The sequence below is a fragment of the Oryctolagus cuniculus genome, chromosome 14 (assembly GCF_051225735.1).
Source record: "Oryctolagus cuniculus isolate XC-2025 breed Fujian yellow rabbit chromosome 14, ASM5122573v1, whole genome shotgun sequence".
Taxonomy (NCBI): Eukaryota; Metazoa; Chordata; class Mammalia; order Lagomorpha; family Leporidae; genus Oryctolagus; species Oryctolagus cuniculus.
Genome location: NC_142880.1, coordinates 17043438 through 17063679, shown reverse-complemented (window position 1 = coordinate 17063679; position 20242 = coordinate 17043438). Strand labels below are relative to the sequence as shown.

The following is a 20242-nucleotide window of genomic DNA, read 5'->3' as shown; positions in this document are numbered from 1 at the left end:
GTATTGAATGCTAAGTAGGGGAATCCAAATAAGAAAAATAGGCTAATGATTATAATCTCAGTAATTTTAGACTGAAAAGGACCATAGAAATAATCCAATTCAGCTCTTTTATTTTTCTACCAAAAAAGCTGAGATCAAGAAACACAAGTAATTGAGTCATGGATATGGAGCCCAGGGTCTTTCTGAAGTCGAACTAGGTGACAAGTTAGTATAAACAAAGCTACACTGAAACAGGGGAGGTTTAATTTGAAGCATAGGTTCAGCTTTCTACCCATGATTTCAGTACTTTGGAGAACATTAGAGGGCTTGGGGGAATACACATTCATAAACATTTTTCCATATGAACCATAGACCAAAAGTTTAAAAAAAAAAAAAAGGGAATAAGACAACGTCAGCTCCTGCCTCAACATGCAGAGCAATGTAGATCATTTTAATTCCTCATTTTCTGGAACAAAAATAGTGCCGCTTACCATTGTAGGAGTGGAGAGACTAAATAAAATTCTAAGCAAGTAAAAATTCAAAAAGGTACAGTAGTGTTTTCTCTGAGAAATTTATTTCTTATTGCTATTTTTTGGCTTGTCTGGATTTCTGAGTGTGAAAAAGAAATAAAAGAGTGAATATTAAATGCTGTCTTATGTTACAATACTTGTTAACAATAAACTATAAAAAAGACTATAAAAATCTAATTTAGAATTTATTAAGTATATGAATTTAAAGTGGCTTTGTGTGATAAATAGTAAGTGTAGCTTTTGGCTCTTGTAAAGATGGTTTTATTGAACTATATTTAAGAGATTAAATTTTGGAAAAAGTTTTATTAAATCTGACGAGCTAGAATAAAATGCCAGTATATTACTGTGTATAAAGAAGGCCCATGTTTTTGTATATTGCTTTATTTGGTAGGCAATGTTTTTCAGTTTGTAAGAATGGGTTTTACGGTATGTCAAAGAGCGATATTCAACATGTTGGAATAAAGTAGTAATTTTATATCTGTAACAATGGAAACATTGGTTGCTCAGTTAAGATTAACATGACTGTATATAAATTTATATTTCAGGATACTCTGCTAGATTTTGGCTGGAGAAGTGCCTTTAAGGAAGTGTCTCTTCCCGTGGCAGATAGTATAACAACTGCAATTGAAGATTTTTCCACGAGAATTCTCCAAGAGGAACAGAATGAAAGGTCTTCAACTGTGAGCTATGCTGTGAACCTTGTAAATGTCCAGCAGGTTTGGCAAGATGGCCACGAGTTCCCTCAGGAGGAGCAACCAAAGAAAATTGCAAAGGCAAGTATCAGATTAACTCCCTTCCAACTGCTGACTAGTACACTGGGACTTTTTTTTTTTTTAATAGAAGACATTGCAAAACTAATCTGTAGATCAAATGGTGGAGGCACTTGCCAAATACTTGGTTCTTGATTCGATACCAGCTTTTGCCTCTGGTATCCCTGGGCCACTGCTACCAAAGGAGGCTTGAAGCTGTTGCTAGCTTGTTGCTCCAGAAGTCTGAGGCAACCAGAAGTGGGGCCTCTGTGACTTCGTGGCTGAGCTGGGAAAAACAGTATTAGAAAGCAGCCTGTTTGGGTTAGCCCTTCCAATGACTGCAGGAAGAACTTAGGAGCTTGGCAGGAGTACTGTCTTGTCTTAGGGCGATTTAAAAATCTCTATTCACACATTAGTGAACATTCTGTTCCATTATCCTCGGTCTTACATCTTTACATGTGTTTTGAATGTCACAGTACATATCGCGAAAATAGGAAATAGATAAATAGCGTTCTTTAGCCTGAAGTCCAAAGTGAGCTCAGCAGCCTATGATGGGGATGTTTCTTCAAAGAGAGTCCTTGAAGAAGGCCTCCTGCTGCTGCTGTCTCCCTGAGGCTCTAGAACATTCCCCTGGGTATTCTGTTGGCTGGTCTCATGTGGAGGCAGTTGTCACAGTCCCATCCACAATGCCTCCCTTGGCCATTGCAAACACATAGGTACATGATAAGCAGTAAAAAGCTAGAGACATCACTGGTGAAGTTGCAGATTCCTTACCAGTAAGATGTTGCATGAGGTTGTTTCTGATGCATCTAGATTATTTAAATTAAACTGACACTTACATGTGGTATTTCCTTAAAGAAAAAAAATATTTTATGGAAATGGACCAAAAGAAAATTAGAGTAAGTTAAAAAATAATGCAAACATTAATATGTAGAATACGTATCTTCTGGGTTCTATTAACTACAAATAAAGGTATTGTCATGTAAAGTTGGTTCATGCGTTTTTCATAATGCCTGTCTGGTAAACATAAGGATTGAAAGTTATATATAGAAAAGCATCATTTTGGTATTTCCTTATTTGACATAAAACATTCAACTTTCTACAACTGAGAAATTGATTATTATAAAGCGGCATCATTATATTTATGTTTGATGCCAAATTCATTATTTAGGAATTTGGCTCCACTGTCCATAAATTACACGGTGCTGTCAGAGTACAAATAACTCAGTGCCACATTTTATTTCTTCCCAGTTTTGTTCTGACATCATGGAAAAACTTGACACAATGCTTCCACTGGCTCTGGCATGCAGAGATGATTCTCTTCCGGAAATTAGAGAAAACTTGGTGGAGGCCTGTTATAAAGTGGCAACAGCTGTCCTGGCGAGACTGCGAGAGAGAAGCAAGGAGGTCCCTTCCAAAGCACCCCTGAAAAACCTGCCCGCACTGCTATCCTCAGCGGTGTATGTCTTCCAGCGTTTCACGCAATATGACAATTTGATGAAAGAAACTACTAAAAAGTGAGTGTCACTTAAATTAAGTCGATAGCTGTGCTAACAGGAACATGTGACCTTCGGATACTATAGGAGCGAGATGATGGTAATGTCTGAGAAGGAGAAAATAGTCATGAACAAGGTCAATTATTCTCATTTGTCTGGACCAGGAGATGTCAAGAAGGTGGACCGCAAGAAGCATTAAACAAGATACGTAGGAAGAAAGGTAGTCTCTAATGCCACCTTCACAAGGGTTCACCAGTTGCTGTCTGTTGTTACAGACATGACAAAATGTTCCTCTTCCATTTTACGTGGCACGTTATATTGATCGACCCTGAGAAGGGAAAATAAACTTGTTTTTGTTCCACATAGGCACATTTATGAAATACTCACTTCTGTCTTTTGTTTCTAGCCAATAGGCAGTTAGGAGCTGACACCAAGAATAAATGCATTTTAATCTATTCTAATGACCAAAGGAAACATATTTTAGGATGTCCATTTAGGTATAAAGCATCCATAATATTGGAAAGGGAAGCAAATAGCATTCTTACTGCCCATGTATTGATGGTCTAAGCAGAAGACATGTTTTCTGGCTAGAGATAAAAATTACCAGCCATGTTTGTTATCACATGGCCTTCCAGTTTCCTTTGTACTCTCCAGCCATAACATGGACCCTTACAAAGGACCTCATGAACACAGCAGTCCAGTGCAAGCCCAAGAGTCTATTCCATATTTCTGGTTTGTTTTCCCATTTTATTTGCAAGGCAGACAAACAGGTAGATATCTTCCATCAGCTGATTTACTCCCCAAATGCCTACAACAGTTAGTGTTGGGCCGGGACAAAGCCAGGAGTTAGGAGCTCAAGGTGGATCTGCCAGGTGGGTGGCAGGGACTTAAAAGTACTTGAGGCATCACCTGCTGCCTCCCAGGGTGTGCATTCACGGGAAAGTGGATCAGCCGCAGAGTAGATGGGACTTGAACCAGGCATTATGATGTGGGATACAGGCGTCCCAAGAGGTGAAATAACCACTGTGCCAAACACCCACTCTCTTCTGTGTTCCATATTTAGCCTACCCAGTCCATTAGCTATGACACAAAGCAATATAAATAGCTGAAGATAAATGTAAAAAAATGACTTGATGTAAAATAAAACGGTATTTTTTAATTCTCATAAGTAGTCAGATGTTATGATTCATACTTGAATTTATAAACAAAATGTGCCAGAAATCACTCTATTTCTGCAGAATATTTTAAAACAGTTTATGAGGTAATTGACATCTACAAAATTACAATTTTTAAAATAAAAAGGGTATAATTGTGAAACGTGTGATAGCTTTATACAAGTTGCTTCTGACAAGTGTATGTTGTTCTCCAGTAATAACAATAACCTAATGCCTAAATAATGCAGTGATCTCTAATAATAGGCTTACCAAAAATACTTTTATTTTTGAATGATGTATTGACAATGCAGTTTGTCTCAAGTTGAAGTGCATATTTGTAGAACAGCAGATGTACATTTTCAAAGGACTTGCAAAACAAAGAGCAGCCTTTTTTTTTTTTTTTTTTTGAAAGTGAATGTGGATGCAGACTTGAGCATTGGGAGGAAATGAATGATTGATATCTAATAATCAAAACCATTTGTAGTACTGGAGATTGTTACCTCCTACTGCACAGGCCTTAAATCTCTGTCTCTTTGATCATTCCCTCTGAACAGACCCATATTCCTGGTGCCTGTCCAACGATATCAGGAATTCATCAACACTCTGCAGTTTCAGGTTACGGACTACTGCGTCAGAGTTTGTGCTACAAGCATTTTACAGGATGGTGAGAGCCACCACTGGGATGACTACAAAGCTTTTTATGAGGTGTGAAGTTAAGTTTACTCTCCCTCCTTTTTACACAAATATGTTTTACTGCCTACCTGCTTTCTGGCTAATTGGAAACATGAGCTTGGCATTACTAACACACGAAGGCTGTTAGGATAATATTTTTTAAATATTGAATTTGTGCTTAGGAAAAACACTGTTTTTAAAAACCTGAAATAAATTAGACATCAGAACTCTCCTTCTGCTTGAAAGTAAAAATAACTTAATTTGAGTTGCCACATTGCAGTGCTGTGTAAGTTGGAATATAGTGGGACATGGTGAAAAACTCAGAGAGATAACAGTGCCAGAATGCTGCAACCTTGTATTTTTTTCCAAAGGGAGCAGTTATGGGTATCCTTGCATTTCCCCCCTTGTTACAGATTTCCATCTGTGTTTGATAAATACTTTTTATTAGGCAGCTTTATTCTTTATACTAATTTTTTTCTTCTCATTGCACATTCTTAGGAGTGTACTTTAAGACCCATCTGATCATTTATAGCTTACCTATTTTCATTTAGCCCATGTTTTGCAATCCCAAATTTCTACCAAATTAAAGCCTTAATGATTCCCAGTGCAACCAAACCTAGGATCAATTAAAATTATTCATCATCAGACTTCATTAGTTTGCCTCCCCCTAAACCCCATTGATTATACATGGACCACAATAATTGAAGTTCCTTGAAGTTGATGCTAGGGAAGGGGAAAGCATTTACAACAAATTAATAAAAGAGAATTGGGTTAAAAAAAAAAAAAAACACTCAGCAAGCAAGCTCAGCTTCTTTAGCTTTTCCACTTTTTTCTCTGATTGAAATGTATCATTTGGGGGCACTTTTTTTTTTTTTTTTTTTGGTGTGTGTGGGGGTTGTCCTGATCACTGTGGCGCATTGAGGGAAACAGAGTGAACTTTTATTCAGCAGAGTCCTTCTTGTCACTTTCCCAGGACTGAAGGTTCCTGCGGCTCTGCGGATGCCTGGGTTCTTATCATAATAAATGTTGCCACAACAGAGAGGGACAGCTCAGAAGCAGCTCTTTTTGAAGGACTTTGCTCTTTCTCTAAGGACATTTCATCTCTCCTTTAGAGGCCCTTCCCAGGCAGTTTTTCTTTCTGCAAGAGCATGCATACAGAGTTTTCCAAACCTGACCTCCTTCAAACACTAGTGGTAGCAGTGAGCGGGAGGAGAGAGAGAAAGTGGTGTGGTGCAGCTGCTGGCCTGAGATAAGGAGAGCTCAGGCCTCCCCTCTCCTGGCAGCATTGCAGCTTCCTTACTTGCCTGGAGGTACACAGAGAGGCTGAAAATGAGTCCATCTCATGGTCCCAACTCTTTCAACGTGTCCGTATACTAATGAACAATTTTATATCATGTTTTCAGCACAGAACAGGTATCAACTCATGATATGCTCAACACCAGGGTGTGATGTTTCCTGTTATGCAAATTGGGAGCTAGAATAGTTGTACAATATAAATAATAAGTGGATGCATTAAGAACCTGTTATTGAAGTTACCAAGTATTTTTTTAAAAAGCCAAATTACCATGTAACATGCAACTCTTAGATCTTATGACAAGGCTTTAGTGTCAAAGACAGAAATAAGGAGATAGTTACCCTGTGATTACATGGTACTGTAGCTTCCATATACTTACATGGTCAGTGCTTACAATTTAATTGCAGAGTTAACAGTGGTTATTTATGCTCAGAAAAATAAAGTGATGCTGCTTTTCTATTTACCAAGAGTAAGAACCTTCTAAAAATAGCACAAATTTTAAGCTGTTTTGACAACTGAAGTACCTGACATGGTTTTATCTTGCTTTCTGCTTCTCACCCCCCTCTCTCCCCATTATTACAACTGCTTTTCTGAAACAGAAGTAGTCTGTTTTTGGCAAGCTTGTTTTGAGAGGATTGGAGATGATATCTGCCCAACAGGAGATACCCAAGGGTGGGAGAGAGATCTTAGGGGAACCTGTTGCTATGTGCAGCAAGTCATAAAGAGAGAGTAAACAAATTTGCAAGATATGGAGCAATATTTGCTCATGTTTCATGATAGCAAGTGAGCACTGGATACATTATTCCATTTTCTAAACTATCAGGTTAAAAGAGCCAGAGAGTTTAGTATTTCTCTGATGAGGTGCTGGTCAGATGGCACAGTGGGTTTTCACATTACGTCTTTAAAATTAAGCTTTTAGTGTAGCTGACATATGCTCAATTTTAGGAACCTGTGTTTTCCAATTGTCAAAGAATAAAGAATTGTCTGTTCAAAGATAATATTGAGTGGCTTCTAAAATAAAGCCCAGCTGCCTATTTCCTGATATATAATCTAAATAAAAGCTCACATCTGTTTACATTATAGTGGGTCTGCAAAAATAGCACATGTTTACTAGCAGAATACTTTTGAAATGACAACAAATGGGGAAACAGGTCAAAAAACTAAATGAAAAGCCTTGCACACATTGATACTATATGCATTGTAAAGAGAACGGTTAAAACAAAGACCAGATAGAAATACTTTTAAGTAGACATGAAGTGTGTATTTTAAGAAGTTTTTTAAAATGAGTACTTTTTTTTTTACTTTTAGGAGAAGAAATATGTGTACCTTAAGCTATTTTTATTTTCTCATTATTGCTAAAAGGTAGCTATTAAGGGAATTGGTTTTTCATATTTTTAAAAAATTATGAAAAGTCATGTTGATCCTGTTATTTAGAATCCATCCATTGCTATTGGGAACGTTAGTATAAATCATTCATTATTTCTTATATCAGCTGAGATCAGTCTTGCTTTAATTTAGATGCAAACTAAAAAGTATGAGAGAATCAAGCTTTAAAACTTGTTTCTTGGTTTAAAATGTATTCTTTACCATAGAATATTTAACAAAGAAAGTATTAAAAATTAATTGTGTTGTTTCATCATTACTTTTGTATTTTTCTGTTGTATTTTTCTTTTTTTTAAAGATTTATTTGTTTATTTGAAAGCCAGAATTACAGAGAGAAAGGGAGAAATAGAAATCTTCCATCTCCTGGTCACTCCCCAAATGGCTACAATAGCCAAGTCTGGGTCAGGCAGAAGCCATGAGCCTAGAGCTTCTTCCCATCTCCTAAATGGGCTCAGGGACTCAAGAACTTGGGCCATCTTCCACTGCTTTCCCAGGCGTATTTGCAGGGAGCTGGATCAGAAATGGAGCAGCTGAGAATTGAACATATGCCCATATAAGACTGGCGATGTTGCAGATGGTGACTTTACCCACTATGCCACAGCACCTGCCCCTGTTCTTCTTTTTTATTTATTTTTTGAGAGTCAGAGAGAGATCCTATCCACTGATTCATCCCCTCCATGCCCACAATGTCTGGGCCAGGACCAGAAGCCAGAAGCCAGAAGCTCAATCCAGGTACCCTCATGGGTGGCAGGAATCCAATTACCTTACCCATCTCTGCTGCCTCTTAGATCTGCATTAGCACTAAGCTAAAGTTAGGAGCTGTGAATTGAACCCAGGTACTCTGATATAGGATATAGGCATCTAAACTGGCTGCTTAACCACTAGCCTAAATACTCATCCCAGTATTTTTTTTTTTTCTTAAACAGTTTAGATAAACATTTGTTTGGGAAGTCAGAAGCCAGTGGTCAAAGAATTCTCCTGTTGGAAATTGACACTGACATTTTGATGTTCAAGTTTTCTACCTACAGAATAATAATCCTCATTAATAAATGCCATTAGAAACCATGAAGTATTATTATGATAGTGATCGCAAAACACTTTAGTTATCAAAGAACTATCAGGACAATTATATGTAAAAAATACTGAAAAGAAATTGTCAACTTTTAATGTAAGAGAACAGGAGATTTTTGTTTTAGGATGACATTTGTTTGAGAAATGTAAATCATGGACAAAGCAGAAATTTTAAGTCAAAGAGAATTACTTAGAGATAAAAGAGGAAATTTACTAGGAAATAAACTTTTGGCATATTAACATAATCAGGATAATGTGTGAAGAATGCGTTCTGTTCTGCCTATTTCAAATAATGTTTGGATCTGGTTTGAAGAAATTGAGGTCAAGCTACTAGCATACCTCCCCAAAGAGCATGTTACCTAATTAATACTTGTAAATCGCTTGACGTTACCTTCCCCATTCTGTGTGTTCCCCTTGGCCTTGACCACTGCTGGATCTGAATTTATATCAGGGAAAACTCAGAACACAGAAGAGATGTGTGGAAGAGTGGGAAAGAATGAGATTCTGGCCCCTTGGAAGTAAGAAGTGCTGTACAAGTACTCAGAAATGACAGTGTGCTGCCTAAACTTTACAAAATCTTGAAAAATCAGGCTATTGAAGGATCTGTTGCTAGTCCAGTGTTATCAAAACACAACAGATGAAGTTGAATCATCTTAGCTTATTTTTTTTTTTGACAGGCAGAGTTAGACAGTGAGAGAGAGACAGAGAGAAAGGTCTTCCTTCTGTTGGCTCACCCCCCAAGTGGCCGCTGTAGCCGGTGCGTTGCGGCTGCTGCGCTGCACCTATCTGAAGCCAGGAGCCAGGTGCTTCCTCCTGGTCTCCCATGCGGGTGCAGAGTCCAAGGACTTGGGCCATCCTTCACTGCACTCCCAGGCCACAGCAGAGAGCTGGACTGGAAGAGGAGCAACTGGGACAGATTCCGGCGCCCCGACCAGGACTAGAATCCGGGGTGCTGGCGCCGCAGGCGGAGGATTAGCCTAGTGAGCCGCAGCGCCGGCCAATCTTAGCTTAATTATTATGGTCATCTTCAGTAGTTACGCAAACCCTTGGTTTCATAAATATGAGTAGGGATATAGTATGCAAGTTTATTTTTACCCCTGTCATTTCATTATAATCCAAAATCTGAAACATTTGTAAAATTATCTCCGTGATGCTAATAGCCTCAGAAAAAGTATACCCATTTGAACAATTTAAAGATTTTAATTTTAGAGAAATCAATTCACTATCTTAAAATAGCTGACATAACTTGTTTACCAACTACAAAGCCAATTTATTTTTTAAAAGTGAATTTTCAACCCCAAGCCAGGAGTAGGTAAATCAGGGATTGCTAGTTTAAATTCTTGTGGTCCGGATTTGCACTAGGATATCTGGTCTCGTAATTGAAATAAAACATATGTTCCTTTGTCAATAAGGATGTTTTACATCTTGTCAAAAATCTTTCTTGGTCATCTAGTGTGTCAGACTCTGCAGCTATTTCCTTCCAGCCTGAACTAATTAGGTTCCTAGGAAGTGAACTGACATGTTGGAAGATGTGATTCCCGCTGTTTAATGCATGGTGGTTTTGCCAGGGGGAAAGATGCTCCTTCGCGCTCCAGATGTGGCATTATTTCTGCTGGGCTCTTCATCACGATCTCTGGACCATCCTGCCCCCTACGTTAGCCCAGGAGATCCTAGCAGAAGTGCTGGAGAAATCTTTGGGTCTGCTGGCCTCCAGATATTCCCGGGCCCGTCCCAGTTGTAAGAGAACTCCACAGATAAGGTAACTGAAGTTCTGAAAACCATTGCTTTTTCAAGACAACTTTGTCATCAGTTGGTATAAAGCAGCATGGAATTCCAAGTCTCTTGACAACTCCTTGTGTATTTCACATGTCTCTAACACCTGAAAGGAAATCAGATTCAATTCTCCTGAGGCATTTAAGTGGAAACTGTGGAACTGGAATCAAAATAACTTTTGCTCTTTTTTTCTTCTGAAAATTGTCTGTAGAACCCACTTGTTTCTAAGAAATGATTCAAGATGTCTTGTAAGCTAGTGCATATATACACACAGGTTAGTAAGATAAAGATGGAAAATTAAGGCCCTGGAATGGAGAAAAAAACAGCAGCGCTGTCACGCAAGGGGATTTTAGTTTAGGCTTTTTTTTTTTTTTAATTCTTTAAATAGTAGTTTATCTTCATTAAGGAAACTACTTTGTCTAATCATTTTCTTTTTAATGTATTCTAATTCCTTCTTTCCTCTTTTGTTTATTTTTTTCTTTTCTTTTTACTCTGCATTACCAAAAGCCAGTTCAACAGAATGAAATCACAGAAAATGTGGAGCAACAGACACAGGGTATTAAGTCAAAGACTGAATTATCATACGATTCTTTGAAGAATCTAGACAATTAATATTACACAAGTTTGATTACATGACAGCAATAATCTAAATGCAGAGGCCTTTTGTTTTATAAATATTCTCTCTGGTGTGATTAAGACCTATCTTTTAGGTATAAAAAATCCTTTCTCAGATATGTTTTTAAGAGGAAACTTCAGACATCAGAGGCCTTTATTTTTCTGGGCAAGAGGAATCATTTCCTGATCATGTTCTTGTAAAGCATGCTGCAATTTGAAGGGTGTTCAGGTCCTGCTACAGTGTTTCATAAGTATGGTATTTTGCACAGGCTGTTTTGAATTACTGACCAAGCTTTCTTTTAAAAAATTGAACTCTGAAGGATACATGGAAAATTCCTTCTGAGAGCAAAGAGCACCTTCATTCTTCTCTTTATGTAGCATAAATCACTTTTGACTATGAGGTGCCAAGTCATTATGAGATATTTATGAAATTAGATTTACTATTAGCACATGAAATAGGTAGTATATTTAATTAATTAACTGTACCATTGAGACTTTTGGTTTTTGTTTCTGAATAGTTGCATAAAAATACCATGCAAAGCTAGAATTACTGCTTCTAAGTTTGTATAAGTAAAATATATAAATATTTTTATTTGAATAGTTAATGCTAAACCACTATTATTGTGGAAGTCAGATTGACCATATGTAGTGTGTGTGTGCAGACTTAGTTTGAATTAGTAATAGTTTAGCAATTAGAGAAAGTATATATAAGCTAATATAAAACCTCTCTAAGGGTGATTATCAATGCCTTGAGTTTTCCAATAGCCTCCAACGGTCATGTGAACAAAATCATATATATGATTTATATGTAATAAATGTTATATAATCAATATATAAAAATCTATTACTTACAGTAAATTTAAGGCCAAAGCTAGCTTACTTTTCTCCTTATTCTTTTAAACTTTTCACGTTCTGTTTCTTCAACTCGATTTAAAAGAGGAAGTTAACTTAGATCTGTTCAATTTGTCACATCAAAATAATCTTAACACAGATCTTTGAGTCCTTATTAAAACTCAAGATTAAAATGACAATAGACAAGCGTATGAATCAGAGATTTAATGCACAATGTTTTCCAAAAAGTTACTTAATATTAGAAATTTCTGAACCTTCTCCATTTGTGCTTTTCTTCTCATTTCCCGCTTGCTGGGATGACATGATACCCAATCAGGTAACGTTCTTTTGACAACTTAACACATGGGGAAGGAAAATGGTTCTGCTATCATTTTTACCTACCTTTTCTATGTGGAGAATAACAAGTGGCACATCTAGCTTCGCATCTAACTTTTACTGTGCTCAGTGTAATTGTGACAACAGTCTCTTGGACTTCTTGAACATAATCCTGATGATGCAAAATAAACTTACTTAAAAAAAAATACTCCTAAGACATTATTATAGATTTTAGCGTCTCTATAGGTAATGGCAGTAAGGGTCAGCTACTCAAAAAGATCTCCTTGGTGCTCTCTGTTGTTGATCTCTGAAGCTCGGATATCTAACCAAATCTTTCTGTTTTCACATGTGCTTAGCACAAGAGAGACTGACGAGAGCAGAGCGATTATTTTGCTTAATGTGATTTGTTTTTCTTTCCCATAGACTCGATGTCACAACAATTTTAATTTGCACTGAAAACATGTTATGGTCAATTTGTTCATCTGGACAGCAGCTTTTGAATCCTCATGAGTATAGAGACAATAAAATTTTCAAAATTCATACCTACTGTAACAATCTGCTCACAACATTAGTCATTTTGACTTCACCATTAACAGAATTGTATAAGTAAGTATCACATATATTTTATTTTTAGCTATTATGATATTATGATAATGTGATTTAACAAAGTCATTTTCATACCACTTATTGTGTAAAGTGGCAAGCAGAAATTTTTGAAGGTTTTTTTTATATTGTAAACTGGATAATTTTATTAAACTAACCCCAACCAAAGCACTTTAGGCCCACCAAAATATATTATTCTATATTGGACAATCCTATGCTGTTGATAAATCTCCTGTAGAAACAGGAACAATTGGAGCTTCACTATTTCAGTTGTTTAAATGATCAAATAGTATGAGTAATTTGGCTGTCACTGCTTGTTACTCTATGACAAAAAAAATTATACCTACTTGCTTCTTGCTATTTAAAAATTCAGGTTTTAGTTTTTAATTTTATATAACATTATTTTCTCTAATAAAAAAGAAATTTTAAAGAATTGTTCTGTAGTGTTCCCAAATCTGGAAGAGACCTAGTATTTCTACACTTTCAGTTAATCTGCCATAGATAAACTTTTTTAACATGAGGCTTTAGTGTCGCAGGTTGTAATAACAAATGGATATAGAAACACACAATTACAGTAAGAAAAATGTTGAAATATTTTACTTAGATAAACAAGTAAGATTTAGAAAAATCTAAAAATGTGGAATTTTTGTTCCTGGTTAATTTGATTCAGATCTATGGTATAACATGAAGTTAGGATAGACTCATAATAAAATATTAGTATCTTTGTTTAAATCATCTTCCAAAATTATCATTTTTATCTTGCAATAGTAAATAGTTATATATCTTAGTTTCTTGGATAGTAAAAATGTTACAGAATATTTCTGTTCCTTGGGAGAAATTAAGTAAAGGATTTTTTTCTATAATATTTTGGTGATAGTGATAAATAAATCTTGATTTTCAATAAATTTTGAGACTTTTGTGTTAGATATTGTATGAGTAATTAATTACTGTGATTTTAATTTTATAATAATTTTTACCTACTTTTTGACTTTCAAAAAACACATTGTGTAAAGACTGTTCCATGTGGTAACCCAAAATAAGAACTCATTTTAGACATGGAAAAATGCTTTCAGAAGGAGGAAGAAACAGTGAGATAAATCGCCGTAAGGTTGATATTATCTATATAATGGTCTCTAATCATAAAAAGCTCTAGTTTGAAACCCATAATAAATCCTAGTAAACTAAACTGATTTACCGTAGATGAAAAAATTGCTATGCTCTCCATTCAATGGGTCATTTCATCTAAGAGGAAGGCTCTGTGAAAATCAGGAACAAAGTCGACAAATTTCATGGATTGGTCATGGTGATCAATATTGAATTTCATGGTTTGTCACAGATGAATTGAAAAATGTTAACCCCCCAATACATTTGTAAAACAAATAAATTATTATCAAAGATTGCATATTTTAATAGTAATAGTGTAGCATACATTCATTATTGTTAACCTGTGGCCTTTTGATACATTTTTGAACAAGGATGCAAGGACTCAAATCTCTCTGATTTGTGTGTTAGATATTGCACTGTAACCTCATTCAGCAAATTTAAATTGCTAATTTCAACCATGATTACAGAACATTTTACACCAAGCACTGCCTCTGGTTTTTGTTCGTGTAAAACATACATAGATAGCTATGTTAGTCTGAAACATGAGCCAAGGTCTAGATATACTTTAATTCTTTTACAATATTTCTGTTTAAGCAGTTTTACAAATTTTATCCATTCAGGTTGATTTAATTTTGACATGATCATTTCCCTAGAACTTAAATCTAATCCTTGAAATATATTTTGCTTTGTCTTGATGAAGGAAATCTACTGGGCATTGTGATTTTCACCGACCGGAGAGGAACATATGTGTGTTACAAGAACTCTGATAACTTACTGAGCGTCTTCTCATAGCCAAGATATGAAATTGTTGTATTATTAACATTAAAAAAATTGCCTCTAGCTCACATTTAAAAATTAAACTACTTGCTTTAAAGAAAGTATTGATGAAAAGTAACAATCAGATGTTGATAGCATTGAATTTTTATATAATCAATACCCTATATTAGTCACTCTATGTGATATGCCTTTTTAAGAGGTAGACTGCCTTTACTTCAAGTAGATAATGAACATGTTTTTTATTTTAAAGATTTATTTTATTTATTTGAAAGACAGAGTTACAGAGAGAGGTAGAGACAGAGAGAGGTCTTCCATCTGCTGGTTCACTCCCCAGTTGCCCGTGACGGCTGGAGCTGCACCCGTCTGAAGCCAGGAGCCAGGAGCTTCTTCTGGGTCTCCCATGCTAGTAAAGGGGCCCAAGGACTTGGGCCATCTTCTACTGCTTTCCCAGGCCATAGCAGAGAGCTGGATCGGAAGAGGAGCCGCTGGGACTAGAACCCGTGCCCATATGGGATGCCAGCACTTCAGGCCAGGGCTTTAACCCGCTGTACCACAGCACCGGCCTGAGCATGTTTTTCTGTCCAAGCTTAGCATAGGACCACTGAATCCCAGAATGAGAATACGAATTGTAAATTCTTTAAAAAGAAGAATGACACCTGTGTGCAAAAATGTGGATTTCTGTTAGAATGTTGTAAAAAGAGAATGTTAGGTTTATACTCTAGGGAAAGAGACTGGTAGAAACATAAAATACTCACCATGTATTTTCCAAAATGCTTATCGCTTGTAGTTCTTTCATAAACGCAGTTAAAACTGCACATTCACAAGTAATGTATTCACATATACTTTCACACACATACCTACAAATTGGTTTCACATGTAGAGTTTTGCTTGCATAGACTATTACTTTTAGTTTTTATATAGCAAATTAAAAATTAATACCTAGAATATTAAGTAAATGAAATTTGGTTTCAATCCAACAAACATTGTTGCCACTCTATGATTAAGCACTTGGGGATATAACAGTAAGCATGATATAATATCTACTCTCAAGCAATTTAGGGAAGTCTGATAAACATTTCAGTAATAAAATTAACTACTAAGTTCATATATTCATCTCCAAAATATTTTGATGTATCACATCAAAACTCCTCAAAGTAAAAATGTTTTGAAAGCTGGCTGTCCCCAACGCTTAATTCACTGTACTGTGGGGTGTCAGTCCAAGCACCAACACACAAGCAAAGGCCAAGGTAATTAGAAGTAGGCCAAAATGCTGATCACTGAGCCAGAAACATTAGACTCATCTTGGGGTTTACCTGGTGCTACTCAAGAGAGTTTTGAATCACTAAATTCCAACACACTCCAGTGTTGTGTCCATGGTTCTGTTCCAAACTGATTTTTAGGTCTTTTGAGATTTTTGTCTTGGCTTTATTGGTTTTTTCCTTTCAGCTATTTCACTGTCCCTCAGAAAATGGAATATGTTGGCTTAAAAGTTAGTTTTCATACCTCAAGAATGGCTTGCACACATTGGACGACAGTTAGGCAGTTTCTCAAAATGTTGAGCATAGAGTATACTTATATATAAAATGTCGAGCACATCTTCTTCTGATCCAGCAATGAGAACATATGTCCACACAAAGATTTGTACAGAAATGTCCATAGTAGCTTTTTTTAAAGCTTTTTTTAAAAAAGATTAATTAATTTATTTTAAAGTCAGAGTTACACAGAGAGAGAAGGAGAGGCAGAGAGAGAATTTCCATCCACTGGTTCACTCTCCAATTGGCTGCGATGGCTGGAGCTGATCTGAAGCCAGGAGCCAGGAGCTTCTTGCGGGTCTCTCACTTGGGGGCAGGGGCCCAAGGACTTGGGCCATCTTCCACTGCTTTCTTAGGCCATAGCAGAGAGCTGGATTGGAAGTGGAGCAGCCGGGACTTGAACCAGTACCCATATGGGATGCCAGCACTGCAGGCAGTGGCCTCACCCGCCATGCCTCAGCACCGGCCCCAGCATTTTTCATAATGGCAGAAATTGGAAGCAACCCAAATGTCCATCAGTTGGTCAGTATGTAAACAAAATGTGACCTATACACATAGCAGAATATTATTCAGCACTAAACATGAATACTAATACATACTACAATACAGATGGTTTTCAAAATCATTATGCTAAGTGAAAAGAGCCAGACACAAGAGTCCAAATATTGTTCCATTCTGTGTATTAGAAATAGGCAAAACTATAGAGACAGAAGATGGATGAATGATTGTCAGAAATTAAAGTAGGAATGGAGTGACTGTTAATAGGTATCGGATTTCTTTTGAGAATATGACATGTTCTAAACTTAGATATTGATGAAAGAAACCATGTAATCACACACGTTAAAAGGGTAAATTTTGTGGCACGTGAATTATATAGCTCAATAAAAATTTTGAAGAATGAATACAGGTTGGAAATAAAAATACAAATGTAAAATGTAAAAAAGAAAGGACAATGTCTGACAGAATGCAAAATATCCCAGAAGGTGCAGTTTCTTGTCTTAGTCATTTCATTTAGATTCAGTGACTCCCACTGTCCACCTCTCTCCAGACACTATTTTTATTTACTTACATACTCATTTATTTTCTAGACACTATTTTTAAAAAACACAGAATCAAACAGCTTTGCGTGTGATGCTAGTAAGACAGAACACAGGAAGAAAGCCAGTCACAGGCTTTCTCCAAAGCCTGAATCTTTAGCTGCCTGTTTCCTGCTGCACCCTGGTGCCTGGTCTTCTCTTTCCACCTGATGTCCTCTTCTTAGGAGCCCCTTGGCTCCGGTTCCCCCATGCCTGCTCTTCACAGCCCCTCCATCCCAATTCGTCCTTCTTCCCACTCAGCAGGATCTAATGATACCTTCTACTCCTTATTTCCTTTTTTTTTTTTCACCCTGTGTTTTAACTATGGACTTCATACGGATCACGCATTATGCCAGTCATTTTCTAACCCCAGATCATCATTTTCTAATTTCAAAGAGTTATTTTCATCCTGAGAAATTTAGGTTACAGAGCAACAGAAATGTGGGAAAACAATTTTTGTTCCAAGCATCGTATCTTGATCTCTCTCCCTTACTAACATTTACCAAACAACTTATAGCCCCAGGAGTGACAATGATTTTTGAAAGCAAAGCAGTGATTTAGAATTCTGTTCAAACCTTGAAGCAAGTCAAGTTTGGTTATTCTGCCTATTGATAGTTGCTTGTAATTGTAGGACCAAGAGAAAGGCTTACATATCCTTAGTTATCCCAAGTATTCCAGGGCCATCTTAAAAATTCAGTTTCAAACTGATTCTTCTAAAGTTATGATCTTCTCATGGTGTTTTTTTTTTAATTTACTTTACTGATTTTGAAAGTCAAAGTTGCAGAGAGAGAATAAGAGAGAGAGAGAGAGAGAGCGAGCGAGCGTCCATCCATTGGTTCACCCCCCAGTTGGCAACAATGGACAGCGGTAGAGCAGGCCAAACCTGGAGACAAGAGCTTCAACTGGGTCTCCCACGTGGGTGACAGGGGCCCAAACACTTGGGCCATCTTCTGCTGCTTTTTCCAGGCCATTTGCAGGAAGCTGGATGGGAAATAGAAGTGCCTTTTCTTGGTATTTTTGAGCACCTCCAATGGCCCAGCCACTGTGGTTGGCACAGATGACACAAAGAGACTGACCTGATCCCTCTGCCCCCATAGAGCTTACATCTTGGGGCCTCCTTAGTTCCCTGGGGTGGTTTATTCCATTAGCAGCATGGTATGAGACCCATTTCTTCTGAGAGGCCAGCCAAAAGCAGGGTGGCCCAAGAGAAGTATAAACCCAGCTAAATCCTTTCAGCTTTTCAGTTGTGCCCACTTGACGTGCATTTGATTCACTTCCTTCTAGCAGCTGACTGCATGAGGAGCAGATCAGTTTTGTTCAGGAAAGAAGGAAAGAGGGCACCATAAGTGCTGATCAGCAGAAACAAAAGAGAAGGAATCTAGGATTGGGTGCTGAAACATGGTGTGATCTGCCCTCCTTTTCATCCCTCCCCCCAACCCACTACCAAGAATGGGTTCTTTGTGAGAGGGAAGGGCCATGGGCTAAGCAATGTTGAAGGAGAAGAACAAAGGCAAGAAGTTTTCCCAAATTCCCTTCTTACCCTTTAAGCAAAGCTATATTGCAGTCATAATTTGGGGTTGTAACTAAATGTATTACCACTTCAGTTTGCAGACTTTTTTTTTTTTTCCAGAGGTGCCTTTAAGTTTACCATCCCCCAATTCTTTTAGGTCTCATGGAGAATAACATTGCTATGGCTTCTAGTATTGTATTTTAGTCTCCAGTATGAATTATTTAATGCATCCTCTCTTTTTAACTGTATACCAAAACATCATTAGAGGTTATCTAATAGCTAGCTCATAATTTCATTCCCCCAGTGAGGCTTGTGGGCCCATTTTCACCCTGTTAGACTCTCCAGAATAATGAAACTAATTTGGGATCTTGCTGTGGAATTAAATGCTCATATAGATCCAACCCCCTCTGAGACCATTAACATCTGCCATTACTCTCTTCCAGCCAAATAGCCTTACTCTTACCAGTCCAGCTGAGAAACTGTCAGTGGAGTAGAGGAGTTGGGGTTACTGGCAGAAATGTTCTGGCAAATACCACACAGCCAGTGGTTTGTAGTCTAAGAAATTTCACACTGGATAACCATGGCATTATTATTAGATACTTCATAACTTTTTTCTAGTCTTGGGGATAAAACTGTATCCAGGGAGCCATTTAGACTGTTAAGAATTTCATGTCAGTTTTGACACAGTCATCAGATGATCTTAAGAACTGTTTGCACCTGTTGTTATCACACTGGTATCTTACTTTATTATTTTTTTTGACAGGCAGAGTTAGACAGTGAGAGAAAGAGAGACAGAGAGAAAGGTCTTCCTTTTTCCGTTGGTTCACCCCTCAAGTGGCTGCCACGGCCGGCACGTTGTGGCCAGCACACTGAGCCGATCCGAGGCCAGGAGCCAGGTGCCTCCTCCCGGTCTCTCATGTGGGTGCAGGGCCCAAGGATCTGGGCCATCCTCCACTGCACTCCCTGGCCACAGCAAAGAGCCGGACTGGAAGAGGAGCAACCGGGACAGAATCCGGCACCCCGTCCAGGACTAGAACCCAGGGTGCCAACACAGCAGGCGGAGGATTAGCCCAGTGAGCTGTGGCGCCGGCCGGTATCTTACATTTGTTGAGCCCTTGTCACATATGAGAGACATTTGGTAAACCTTTAGATGCATTCTCTCACATTATCCTCACACTAACTTTAATGTAATTGTTATTATTAATCTGCATTTTGAAAATGAGAGAAAACAGAGGCTAAATAAATTGCCAGAAGACATTACACACTCAATAAAAAGTGCACCCAAGAGACATACCCAGGCTGGCTGGCTCCTGCAGGGGCCCAAACCTGTGAATGACCTTCAGTGACCTGACCCTTGGGTTATGGAAATATAAAAGTACTAGAGGTACAATTAAGTCCTAGGAAGAAACAAAACAAAATAAGGGGCATAAAGAGGTGGTGAGATGGATGAAGGATATGCTTTAGATGGGGCCATCAGAGAAGGCTTATTAGAGAAGGTTCCAGGTAGAACAATCCATGGAGCTGGCTGAACTTGACAGAATGGACAGTCCAAGGGAGGTATTCATTCTGGGAGAATGAGGCAGGCCCCACATAACTGGATATATGGAGATTTTTTTTTTTGACAGGCAGAGTGGACAGTGAGAGAAAGAGACAGAGAAAAAGGTCTTCCTTTACCATTGGTTCACCCCCTCCTCCAATGGCCGTTGCGGCCGGTGTGCTGCGGCCAGCGCACCGTGCTGATCCAAAGCCAGGAGCCA

General features: G+C 37.7%; 1 protein-coding gene across 10 annotated transcripts in view; it reads left to right on the top strand.

Moving 5' to 3' along the window:
* The window catches only part of KIAA0825 (KIAA0825 ortholog), a 443996-nt gene that overhangs the window by 142022 nt on the left and 281732 nt on the right, over positions 1–20242 (top strand). For all 10 annotated transcript variants that reach the window (XR_016220532.1, XM_017344597.4, XM_017344595.4 and 7 more), the window contains 5 exons: positions 1055–1282; positions 2510–2775; positions 4463–4613; positions 9897–10087; positions 12307–12489. Coding sequence is in view for 9 of the 10 variants with exons in the window: in XM_017344597.4 (XP_017200086.4) it covers positions 1055–1282; positions 2510–2775; positions 4463–4613; positions 9897–10087; positions 12307–12489 (1019 nt within the window). In the remaining variant the exon portion in view is untranslated. The remainder of the gene's footprint in view (positions 1–1054; positions 1283–2509; positions 2776–4462; positions 4614–9896; positions 10088–12306; positions 12490–20242) is intronic.